The sequence below is a fragment of the Prunus persica genome, chromosome G1 (genome assembly GCF_000346465.2).
Source record: "Prunus persica cultivar Lovell chromosome G1, Prunus_persica_NCBIv2, whole genome shotgun sequence".
NCBI lineage: Eukaryota > Viridiplantae > Streptophyta > Magnoliopsida > Rosales > Rosaceae > Prunus > Prunus persica.
The window spans coordinates 30,158,540-30,171,070 of record NC_034009.1 but is presented as its reverse complement, the minus strand read 5'-3'; the positions used below and the strand labels follow the sequence as shown (position 1 = coordinate 30,171,070).

The window sequence follows — 12,531 nt, the reverse complement described above, 5'->3', positions numbered from 1 at the left end:
CTAAGAAAAATAATGGGAATACAATAATAATCTTACCAAACACCGGTGGCTAAACTCTCTCATGATTTTTCTCTTAAGAGGATTTTCTCTCTCACACAAGTGAGGTTTTCTTATCTCTCAAAACTGTCTAAGTTTTGGTTTTCTAAGGGATGATTTGAACTGAAAGAAGGTAGCTACTTTTATAGCCAACGTTCCTAACAAATTGGTGGCCGTGCATAAGAGAGAGTTTTTCTTATTTTCTTATTTTCTCTTCCGTTCGTTTTCTTCAAATTTTCTCGTCCTTTCTTTTATTTAATATTTATTTTCTTTATTTTTCTCTCCTCCACTAACGAGGAAAACCCATCAGTTGTGGTGTACATGCGAGCATAAGCCTTTATGATTCAGCACATATTACTAACCCACTTGGGCCAGTTCAAATTCTTAGCAACCCAGAACGCTCTTCTTGGGCTTAAGGAAAAGTTATAGCTTAATCATGCCAGTAGTGCTGACTTGTAGGTGAAGAGTATTAAAACCTAATTACCCTACCTCGTAGATTGAATGATTTATCTACCAAGATGCTTCACTTAAAATAAGATAAACAATGGTGTGTGAAGTAACAATCAAATGAAAAATGTACTGTACATGACCATCACTAGTCTTTATTTGTTGAAAACATCCTTATCACCACTTCATATATAAACAAATTCTAACAAGCAACACATACATACACGAACAGAACAGAACAGAACAGAACGGGGAGATAGAAAGATGCCAGAATACTGTGTAACTGGAGGAACAGGTTTCATAGCTGCCTACTTAGTCAAGGCTTTGCTTGAGAAGGGTCATCTTGTCCGGACCACGGTGCGAGACCCAGGTATTTATGCTCAATTCTGATTACATCTCGATATAATTGCAGTATATATATACCTATATTTTACAAGTGGTACTATTTTAAATTTTTTGATAACAGAGGATGTGGGGAAGGTTGGCTTTCTGTGGGAATTGAATGGAGCCAAGGAAAGGCTGAAGATGTTCAGAGCTGATTTAATGGAGGAAGGAAGCTTTGACGAGGCTATTCAAGGGGTTGATGGGGTTTTCCACACTGCATCACCTGTGCTTGTTCCATCTGACGACAACGTTCAGGCAAAGCTAGCTACTACTTGAACCAACCCTAGTGATTATTAGTACTTTCCTTGTGTACCAAACAAAGCTTAATAAATTGTTATTGTGTTAATTATATGGCAGGCAACTCTGATTGATCCATGTATAAAGGGCACCTTGAATGTGCTGACTTCCTGCTCAAAAGCACGAGTGAAACGGGTTGTGCTCACCTCTTCTTGCTCTTCGATAAGATATCGTTACGATGCCGAACAAGTCTCTCCGCTCAATGAATCACATTGGAGCGATCCTGAATACTGCAAGAACTACAATGTAAGCAATTATAAATCCTTCCATCTTGTTAAGTTTTCAGAACTGAACATACTTAATAATATGACATAGATGTTGTTTGCATGTACAGCTTTGGTATGCTTATGCAAAGACAACAGCTGAGAAAGAAGCATGGAGAGTGGCCAAGGAGAGCGGAATGGATCTGGTGATGGTAAATCCCTCATTTGTGGTTGGTCCTCTGCTAGCACCACAACCAACCAGCACACTGCTTATGATACTGGCTATAACAAAAGGTTAGGCTTCGCATCTTCCACCAAGTAGATGCAGGGTTAATGCCCTCTTCCAGCCACAACAACATCTAAGTTAGAATACAATTGGTGTTGTGTAAGTTCTCAAGTATTGTAATTTCTGTGTTAGGTGCAAGAGGTGAGTATCCAAATACAACAGTGGGGTTTGTGCACATAGATGATGTGGTATCTGCACACATCTTAGCCATGGAGGAGAGCAAAGCATCAGGCAGGCTTATATGCTCGAGCTCTGTGGCACACTGGTCGCAGATCATTGAGATGCTGAGGGCCAAATATCCATCTTATTCATATGAAAGCAAGTGAGTAGAAAATAACACTATTAACTCCTTTTGTCTTTGTTTTTAATTTTATTTTGGATTTGTAATTAATATGGAACATTAATTATGATGGAATATTATAGGTGTAGCAGCCAGAAAGGAGACAATAACCCACACAGCATGGATACCAGTAAAATAGCTCAACTGGGGTTTCCTCCTTTCAAAACGCTTGGAAAGATGTTTGATGACTGCATCACAAGTTTCCAAGAGAAAGGATTTCTATGAATTGCACGAACCTTTTGTGTGTTCCAAGTCTTCTTTTTATGCTATGATATGTAATCTAGTTTAGTGTTACCTCATTTCAGCCCTCGATAACGATGAGCATAATTGTTTGCTTTCAGCTTTTCTACATTGTCGAGTTCAAGTCCCCAATCCAATCTAATCTATAGTAGGTCTCACTTTCTGAGTAAATAAGTTACAAAGCAGAATCCTGATTCCTGATGTGTGTTTCGTTTTGTTTATCTTTTCCTTTTTTACTTTCGTTACTATTTAGTTTTCCCGTTCCGTTTGGTTGGTCAAAATTTGCAATGCTTTGTGACTTCTAGCCTATATATTTTTCTCTGCAGCTTTTGACTGGGAAGTTTTAACAAAAGCTTTTCACAGATTGTATGATTTTTCTAGGTATTTACCAAAAAGCCAGAATTCACAACCCCAAAATGCACTTGTGCTGAAGAGTCCTTAAACCTCTTCAATTGTGCCAAAATACAATACAGATTGAAGTTTATTAAAGTTTATTATGCATAGTGAGCAAAATTAATATATTTATGTGACAAAAAGCCTTCACATTGAAGAGGACGAAAAATTCTACACAAAAGAGTTATTAGAGTGTCTTCAACAGAGTTGCCATCCCCTCATCCCTAGCTATTTTGCCGAAAAAGAAGGAAAGGTGTGACTCCAACCGTGTCGCTACGTAGCTCGCCATTTTGGAAAACATAATTTTGGCTCGCTACATTTGGCTAGGAGGAGAGAGAAATTCAAGGCTCGACATCTCCTTGCAACAGTAAACTCTCTCTCACCCGGTTTCTCTGTTTCTCTCCCTCTCTTTGAACTCTAAGTGGTGTTTCCAGGTGAGATTTGAAAATTCCCTCTTTATTTATGAATTTGTTTGAAATTTGTATATGGGTTTTTGCTTGGAAGTGTTTGAAATTGATATGATTTACCAAGTATTTGAATATCTACAATGAATTCAAGTTAGCCAAGGTTCATATTAATGCATTTTTAGGGTATGTGTTGATTGAACTTAATTATGCCAACAAAATGTTCGATGGGTGGCTTCACAGAGCTTCTCATTAGTTTTTGTTAAGAACTGATCCTTCTCTGCAATTTTTTTTAATTTATTTATAAACTTAGTTGTAGTTGTATTCCCCACTTAACTTGTGGCTAATGGTCTTTGTACCTAATTTATGAACACAATTATCGCTTTTCCCTCTAAAAAAAACCTTGGCAATTGGGGATATAGCTGTGTGAGCTGCTGCTGGTCATGGGTTTTTCTTCGAATCAAAGAGTTATAGTCACAGTTTCACTGCTCTTTAATATGAGAAATCATAACGAAAAATAATTGAAGAGCATATCAACTCAGGTGAGTTCCCTTAACTTTTCAACGTGGGACAAATATGAAGGTTCTACCCCAAAATCAATTGTTGAAGTTTGAAACTTATAAAATGACGCGCGGAAGAAATTGTGGATCAAGATTTTCGAGTTGAGGAATGCTAGCAACCTTCTCTCTAACCTTTTCCTTTGGACCTTCTCCCTTTTTTACTTGACATGTGTCATTCTCTTCACACTTAAAACAATGTCATTAATATATTACTAGCCTCTCTGCATGCGCTTCCGCGCTTGCGAGAGGTTTTTTTAAAAAAATAAGTAAATTTATTTTAGAATTAAAAAAGATAATGGGTAGTTGTGTTCCATAAAAATAGGATCCATTATCTGCTTTTTCTTTTTCTTTTAATTTTTTTAAATATGAAAAAGTGTGAATTTACCATATTATCCTCATTTAATTAATAATTTGAATTCTTAATGTTTGCATTAACCAAGGGCATTTTATGGTATTTTGAATGTTTCACCATTCTCTGCCTTTTGCTTTATATATATAGATACAAGCTAACTTTTGCTTTCCAAGCTTACCCTTATTAAATGTATTCAATTTATCCAAAAAAAATACACAACTTTCTTACCATCTTATTATGATTATTTTTTTTAAAAGAAAATATCTGCTTTAAAGAGGAAATGTCCCTTTTTTATTTATATTTTTTATAAATTTATAAACACAAATGGTTTAGATATATAAAAAAAAAAAGTCCTTTGTGTTTAAAAAAAAAATGAACATTTCCCTTTCTTTTTTTTTAAAGCATACATTTTCTTTAAAATAATTGACGTTAAAAAAAAATTTTAAAATTTTAAAAAAGGTAAGAAAGTTGTGAATTTTTATTTTGATAAATTGAATACATTTAATAAGGGTAAACAATGTAAGGAGAATGACACATGTCAAGCAAAAAAAGGAGACGGTTAGAGAGAATGTTGCTAACATTCCCCTTTCGAGTTTACAATCTGTCAAAAGATGCGTCATTTCGTAATTTCTATTTATTATTAATTCATTTTTTCATGTAATTTTTGTCATTTATAAAATTAGATCAATATCGCCGATAATATCGATATTTCATACTGTGGTCATGGGCAATCAAATAAATGTTTTTTTTGTTGTTGTTGATATGTTAATTTTTTTTCAACTACTTTTTGGGTGGTGGTGTTTGATGTTGGTATTATTGGAGGAGGAGGGCAGCCAAGGGGCTGCAGTGCGAGGTAGGCATATTGCCGACAGGAGTACCCATTTTTTCAACCCTTTTTTTTGTGATAATTTTATTCAGGGCAAAGTTGGAAGATAAAGTCCAGATATAAAGTTATTTTATTTTTCTGTTTAAAAAGAATACGTGTTAAATTTTGAATAAGAATATCACTAATTGTTGACGTGATGATACCAAATCACTCTATAATTACTCAAAAACCTTGGCCATATGGGATACAGCTGTGTCGACTGCTGCTGGTCAATGGTCATGGGTTTTTCTGCTAACAAAAAAGCCAGAGTCAGTCAGACTTTCACTTGACTTTAATATGAGTAATTAGAATGAAAAATAATAGTTCCATTACCCCACTTGTTCTCAGCTGCCAGTGCCACTGCCAGCCTCTATCTCATTAGTGGCACAAACATCATTATTAACAATTTATACACATTTGTTAATTACGTTACCATTCCTTTCGCATAATCGCCACCATTAAAACGCCTTTATTTGCATTCCATACCAATTGCGAGCAAAGTTTGTGCTTATTAATTTTAGTTTCGTTTTTTCAACAACCTAAAACCTTTTTTCTTCTTCTTCAAACGTCTTCGACAACGTGTGGAGAAAAATATGGCTAAACCAACACCCGTCAAACAAAACAGCCTTAATTTTAGAAATAAGATGCTTAAAGCCCCGTAACGCAGTAGTGGAACAGTTATGCAGCTAGCTACTCGAGACCTGATCAAGTTAACATTAGGGTCACAAACCAAGAAATAATCAAAGCATCTTTAGCCATAAGTAACGGGAAAAGATTGTCCTTCTTTTTCGTAAATAACTGATGTGACAAAGTCAGCCAAACAGCCAGCCCCCCCGAGTCCCGACTTATTTATTAATTAGCTTTAATTTATATAATTAAGCTTAAATGACTTTATGACAAAATTTCAACTTGGTGACTCATAACGCATAGGTTACGAAAGCGATTGAGGCCAAACACACACACCCCCTATTACTTTATGGCTGCATCTATCATAGATATATCACTGTATAATGTCCCAATAATTGCTTCTCTAACCCTATTTGTCAAAACTAAACTCCACTTGACTTGTTTAATTCATCCCTAAACACTGGGCAATAACACAAATTGGAAATTGGACAAGACAATTACAACATACAAAATTTGCTCTACCCACTAGTGGCATTGAGTTGATGGATGCACCATCTGTACCATGTAGCAACAAATTCTTCTATTTTTCCCTTTTATCGCTATCGTTGTAATTTGATATCCTTGAAATTCAAACGACACACTTAAATTTTTGTTTAATTTTGTGACGGAATAAGTAAAGGGGTATTTAGAATGAAATTTGCAGGAATTTGATAAAATTTGTAACATATCCTTGAATTGGGGGTGATGAATTACATACACCAAAAAAGAACTAGTGCCCGTAACGTTACTGGATGTTCACTAAAGAGCGGGTGACCAAGAAACAGACGCATTGAAGCTGTCACCAAACACCCATGGTTAGTGAATGGAGCCACTGATGAGTTGGACGAAAGGTGGCTGAGGGGTGCAATTGGATTACAGCTAGCTCAAAAGGAATTGAAAGATATCATCTTTTTACTCTGCCTCTGCCTCTAGTTGAAGATATGCTTTGTTTGGCAAAAGAAATCCAATCCAGGCCCCACATCTTCTGCCACAACCTTCAGTACGTTTTTGAGAAGAATTGAACCAAAAAGCTTGGGAGAAGCTAAGGGCTTCACTCTTTAGACCCCTAGTCTATCATTATCCCATAGAAACAGAGGACCAGTTAAATAACAAAGGAAAATAGCAAAGTCACCATCCCCATTGGTATCAAAAAAATTTCTCGGCAATAACTACCGAAAAGACTTGAGAATTAAAGGAGAGCACGGGGTTTGTGCTTCTTCAACGGACAGGATTCACACAAAGGGCCACGGAGCATGAACAAGGAATTAAAAGCAGTTGCAGAACACATTAATGAACGGCAACACCAGCAGAGATAAGATAATACAAATCAAATTGAAACATTGAACATCATTTAAAACAAAACTCTGAATTAGGTAAAGCAAATATTCATTGTAAAAACTCATGTTCATTACTACATCACGGAGAAAAGAAAAGAGAGATAATAGAGGACATTTGCAATTTTGCAGAGACTCCTCTGCTTCAGATAAACGTAAAAACCCTTTCTGCTACAAATATGACAACCCTTGGACGGCTCGAATAGCACAAGAAAACCCAAGGACTCACACTCAGCACACTACAATGCCGCTCATTTCTCCCTAAATCTTCTCTATAACCAACGAATAAATTAAACAACCACTCACTCTCAAGAACTCATGTTAGAATTCCTGAGATTTCACCTATTTGCTGCAAAATCATAACTGATTATAGTAATAATTATAATAAGAAGCGGCTAAACTTAGATACTCCTAGCTGCAAAAACTTATTGGCATGCTATGTTGAGGGGTTCATCCAACCAACAAGCGATATCATCCTTGCCAAGATCCTCGAAGTAAAAGTCAGGAAGACTGGTAGGCTCATAGCCATTAATCCCACCAATCTGGACATCCTCAATGCTACTGAACTCGTTGAAGAACTTACCAAACTCCTCCAAGCAAAGCGAGTCAAGCTCCGGTCCCAGGCTAAGTTCATTCTCAAATGGAAGCGAGCCCAAAGGATCATCCAGAAAACCCAAGTCGGGTATTTGCAGCTCTCCAAGATCAGGAGAATCATCGACGACCTCCTTCTCCAAATCAACAACATTTCCAATGTTATTGGAAGCCGAAGTCTCCAAATCAAGAACCGAAGAAGGAGACCTTCGAGACAAGGCAGAGTCAGAGTCCTCGGAAGAAACAGGTTGTTGGATGTTGGCGTAGGACATATGAGACACAACGGCAGACGATGAGGTGTTGTTGCTTTTCTCAGAGCTGGTGGCCGGAGCAGCTGTTTCCCTGGCCCACAGTTCTTCGAGCTCAAGCCTCTTGGCCTCATAGGCCTTGGAAGCATCCTCTGGGGTGCTGAAAGTACCCAACCAGGTACGACGCCCTTTGAAAGGGTCACGAATCTCAGCGGCCCATTTTCCCCATTTCCTTTGCCTTACACCTCTGAAAGGTGAAGAGGACTGTCTCCTTGAAGTTCTGGCGAAAAACCCCACCTTGGGTTTTGGGGTTTTGACTCCATTGTTGCTGTCTTGACATGAACTCTCGGGCTCGACGACGACCTTAGCTGGAGGGGTGAAAATGGGATGAAGATTGATTTCATGAATTATGCGTTTTGGTTTTTTGACATAGCTTCTACCCCTTCCTTCATCTTCGCTCGAAGATGATTCATCAGTAGCATCAGGATCGTAACAGATAACACGAACTTTCCTCACCTTCTTGTAGTCTTCAGCAGGAAATCGGTCTTCCTTAAACTTTCTGAAACCATTTCGCTGATTCAGCGGTTGCTTCCGAGGCTCCGGCATTTTCTGAAACCGGCTAAAAGAAAACTACCGTCTCTCCAAAACCCCTCAAAAATACCCAGAAAAAAAAAAGGTGAAGAAAACAAAATTAAAATTGAGATTTCAGATCAGGGTGGTGGTATTAAGTTAGATCCCCTCTCAGGAATAAGAAGAGGAAAGAAAATCGTTTTATATGAAAAGCCCCAAAGTATTGTAATCCAGAACAAGTCCTGCATATTGAAAAACAGAAACAGTGAGGTAAGATTTAGAACAACCAAAAAATGAAAAACCCGCAAGGGTTTAACCGAGGTTTTTCAAGAAATTAGCAAAAACCCACATACCTTTTTGGTCTCAAACTCATCGAAACAGATGAAATCACCGGGTTTAATCTCTGCCGGAACCAGCAGAGAAGCATAAAGCAGATGACAAGGTACGCAGAGAAAAAAGATGAAGTCAAAATCCAGAGCTTCAACAGAGCCCCAATCACAGCCAAAGCAAAGCTAGCCGACATAAATCTCTCTACACAGCCTCCTTTCACTCTCTGTTCCTCAGAGCAAACCCAAAACCCTTTCTGTTCTTTGTGTATTAACTCTGTGAAGGAGAGAGCCAAAGCGAAAAGGAGATTGTTAGAGGCAATAATAGCATATAGCACACCAGCAAATACCCAAAAGCTCAGAGCTTGGGTCAAAAGGTGAGAGGATTAGGAATCTATGGCCACGATTTTCTCTCACAAAAACGTGCAAGAGAGTGGTTAAATAGTTATTATCGATTTAACAGTCCAAGTTGTAGAGACCGCCTCAGTTGTACACACAGTACCGACTACGGAGGGAGACATAAAAAATGGAATAGAAAATCGGAGTAAAATGACCTTCAGAGATTGAACAAAGCAAAAATCTCCATGGATTTTAAAAAGCCTATTTATCGAAAATCCCAGACAGAAAATTAAATATATAAATCCTCATTGCAGATACCTTTGTTTCTTTGCTTTCTTTCTTGTTTAATATTCTATTCTTCACGTCTCTTTCTCTGCCTGCCTTACAGATGCAGTGTTGGCTCTGTCTCACACTCTCTCTCTCTCTCACTCTCACTCTCACTCTGCTCTCCTACAAGGCCATACTTCTCTTCTTTTCCTATGCGGTCAAAAGTATGATATTAAAATGAATGTAAAATTTTTATAATACTGATTTCATTTTTGGAAATTTAAATATATGGAAGGAGGTGATAAGCTGGCATGGGCCTAGGGCCATGGCCCATACATGATGCATGACAATCCAATCTCAGGTTCATGCATATCATATGCCAAACTCCCACTCGACAGCTGTGTTCCACACTTTCCAATCGTACGGCTCTGGTTGGCGTATCGGGCAGTAGTTAGGTGGAAGAGACACTCCGCGCAGAGACTCTGTACGTTTATCGAGCCAATGATGATCCACGCTCTTCTTGCGAGCGTGGGTGACTATGCGGTTTTGTTTAGCAAACGCCGCGCCGCGAGTCGGCAACAGGAAATTTATTGTGTTGTGGAGCGATTATTTGGGTTTCTCAGCTATTTTTAGACGCTAAAATAGGAATCGATATTTGACATATTTACGAGATTGTCTATAGATATAGACCATATCTTATTTAGGTATGAAGTTGATTTTGCTTTTTCTTGATTGGTTTTTACTTTCCTAAGGAGAAAAATCTTATGAAATCATAAATTAAATACAATTGGACTTTAGTAAATAAAATTAAATAAAAATTGGACTTTAGCATACATAAGTCAGATTATATTTCAATCAAAATTAATGTTAAGAGTCAACACACAAGCAAAATATGCAATTTTAAACAAATACGTAAATAAAAATAAACTTTATTGAGGTCTATTGTTGCTCCTTAAACTCAGCATAAGAACTTGAATTTTTCAACGCATCTCACAATATCAAAGATGGAAGTTCCATTTCTTGAGCCTTTCAATTTGCTTTGCTTCAAGAGAACTAAACTGCGTTACGCATAAGTTTATTAAAAATCGAATGCGTAATGAAGTTTTTCGTATTTAGTATAATAAAGTGTTCTTTTGTTTATTTAGAATATTCTCACTTTTGATTATATGATTCAACATCAAGTTTTATGTCCTATTGTATATTATCAATAAAACCCACTCATATTGTTAACATTCTTATAAAATAAAAAATAAAAAAACATTAGTGAATCCCCCTACCCCTACATATAACCTGATATATTCAAGATGTTGAAGTCAATAAAAATCATTAATAGATTATTATTTTTAGGATATTTCCTATTTAGAGGGGTGGGAGTATACTAAATTCACACACACACACACACTAAACGGATGCCATGACTCGACATTTCCTATTTATAGATATTTTGACCCCAAAAAAAATTGATCATTTACATATTTACTGCTTAACCTCATAAAAACTTCAACTGTTTCAACACATCTCATAATCTCAAATATATCAAACAAATCTTTTGAAAATGGAAGTTGCATAACAAAATTTCTTGAAGCAGGCCACACAATAATATGATACATTGAAGCTGTTGAGTAATTAATCAGTTTACTTATCAATTAATGAAATTAATACACGATTTAATTACCCCAAAAAAGAAATTAATTGAATTTAGAAAACTAATTTATTTTTGAACGACTTATTTAACTTCCAAGGAATATGTATTTAAATGTGCCATTAGATAATTTACAATAATCTTTTCCAACAAAGAAGGGATAATTTACAATAATTATTTTATAAAAAAAATCCAAAAAGTTGATTTCCCCAATCAACGGAAACCTCGGTGGGAGCAGAGCAAATGATGAAACCGACCTCATCATAACATAACTAATTTGCTGGATTATTTTTTTGATAAGAACAATTTCCTGATTATGCTAATTAGAAATGTGATATTCATGTTTTTCACAATGTGTGGGTCCTGATGGGATTGCCATTCCAAGAGCGCACACACCACGTGACCATGTGCAGATCGAATTTCGAAATGAGCAAAAGTTGATCCGACGGTCCGTACGATTGCCTGCCCAAGAAAGAAAATGGTGTACTTTTATGTCCCACATCCCAACCTACCGATTGAGTTTTGGCCACTGGTAGGTGGAGCACACTCCACTGAGCCACTGATTTTAAGACCAATAGATCCTCGCCCATCTGTCCGTTGGATATTCAAGATCAACGGTCCCTATCATCTGATGCATAACTTATCATGGGAATGCATGCATCCGATTTCATATATGTTTGATGTATGTATGTATGTATGGATGCATGGAAATGACGCATGCCAAGTTGACCGAAAGAAAGGGGATGTCAGAGGACAGGAGGCCAAGTGCGTTACGCAAATTGCGATGAGTGGACCGAAGCGGGAGGGATGGCTTCCGTTTCCCGCCAAAGGGACCGACGTGGTACCCCACCAGCCCTTTATTTCCCGCCAAAGGACCCGTTTTTGCAGGTCCGGCTTCGAACTACAGCCTGCCACGCGTACAGCGGTTGAGACAAGTGTATCCCGCTCTTGGGTGCATGCTTGCCAGATCTTTCGCGGAAAGTGACTGCGCATCGCCCACCTTTCCCTGTACCAAAAGGTAATTGCAATATTTATTTTCGGGTTTGAGATTTGGATGAATGAATTTCTTATTTTATAATTGCAATATTTATGAAAGTGTGACAATTATAAATATAAAGTTATTTAATTTTGGGTTTGCTTTGCAGTTGCAAAGACAGGACAAGTGGACACACCCTACGCTATTTGCAAGTTAAAAGGCAGGCTATAAACCTCTGCAACCCTCTTGTAGGTGATATCAAAGGAAGTTTCATGATGTTGATGTGGATGTTGATGTTGATGTTGATGTTGTTGAGGGAGCAGACTAAATTGACAGAATTCAATTGTCCAATGCTCTGTCCTTAATCAATGGCACAGTGGACTTCAACTTGACTTTCAACGTTTTAATTTTACTTGGTTTTTTGGTCTTAGACTTTTAACTTTGATTGTTTAAGAAAAAGAAGTTGATTGATACCAAACTTGACTTGTCAGCCTTGGTTAAATCTTCAGAATCTGTGGTGGTATATGCATGATGGTTCTTTTCTCATGGCCAATAATACTTGAACAATTCCGAGTTTTGATTTGTCATTGGCGGCCTCCAAGGAATTTGCAGTCGCAAAAGATTTATTGGAAAACATTTTTGACGAAATATTAGTGAAGGTTGCGTCCTCCCTTTCTGAAACCAAATCCAAATCTTTTGACCACTGCAGTGCAGTGACCAAAAGAAAGCAGAGCTTCTAGACCAAGTAGAAAAAGTCACACAAGC

General features: G+C 37.3%; 2 protein-coding genes across 3 annotated transcripts; one reads left to right on the top strand and one right to left on the bottom strand.

The window, feature by feature from the left end:
* LOC18789116 (tetraketide alpha-pyrone reductase 2) lies at positions 692–2,430 on the top strand. Its single transcript, XM_007225655.2, has 6 exons — positions 692–853; positions 950–1,122; positions 1,225–1,410; positions 1,499–1,661; positions 1,786–1,975; positions 2,077–2,430. Exons 1-6 carry the CDS (start codon positions 748–750, stop codon positions 2,216–2,218), a joined length of 960 nt encoding a protein of 319 aa, XP_007225717.1. The 5' UTR covers positions 692–747; the 3' UTR covers positions 2,219–2,430.
* Positions 6,839–9,331, bottom strand: LOC18791713 (ethylene-responsive transcription factor ERF118). 2 transcript variants are annotated; one of them, XM_020554394.1, is made up of 3 exons: positions 9,200–9,331; positions 8,570–8,819; positions 6,839–8,458 (listed from the first exon to the last, which is right to left on the bottom strand). In XM_020554394.1, the coding sequence occupies exon 3, from the start codon at positions 8,250–8,252 to the stop codon at positions 7,233–7,235; it is 1,020 nt and encodes a 339-aa protein (XP_020409983.1). In that variant the 5' UTR covers positions 8,253–8,458; positions 8,570–8,819; positions 9,200–9,331; the 3' UTR covers positions 6,839–7,232. The 2 variants fall into 2 exon arrangements, with proteins under 2 accessions (XP_020409983.1, XP_020409982.1); XM_020554393.1 differs by having other exon boundaries at positions 8,570–9,203.

Bases quoted from the DNA above. Each gene is read 5' to 3' on its own strand.
- LOC18789116 (XM_007225655.2), top strand. From the start codon at position 748: ATGCCAGAATACTGTGTAACTGGAGGAACAGGTTTCATAGCTGCCTAC. The intron at 1,411-1,498 runs GTAAGCAATTAT...TTGCATGTACAG, and splicing joins AATACTGCAAGAACTACAAT to CTTTGGTATGCTTATGCAAA. The intron at 1,662-1,785 runs GTTAGGCTTCGC...TTTCTGTGTTAG, and splicing joins GATACTGGCTATAACAAAAG to GTGCAAGAGGTGAGTATCCA.
- LOC18791713 (XM_020554394.1), bottom strand. From the start codon at position 8,252: ATGCCGGAGCCTCGGAAGCAACCGCTGAATCAGCGAAATGGTTTCAGA.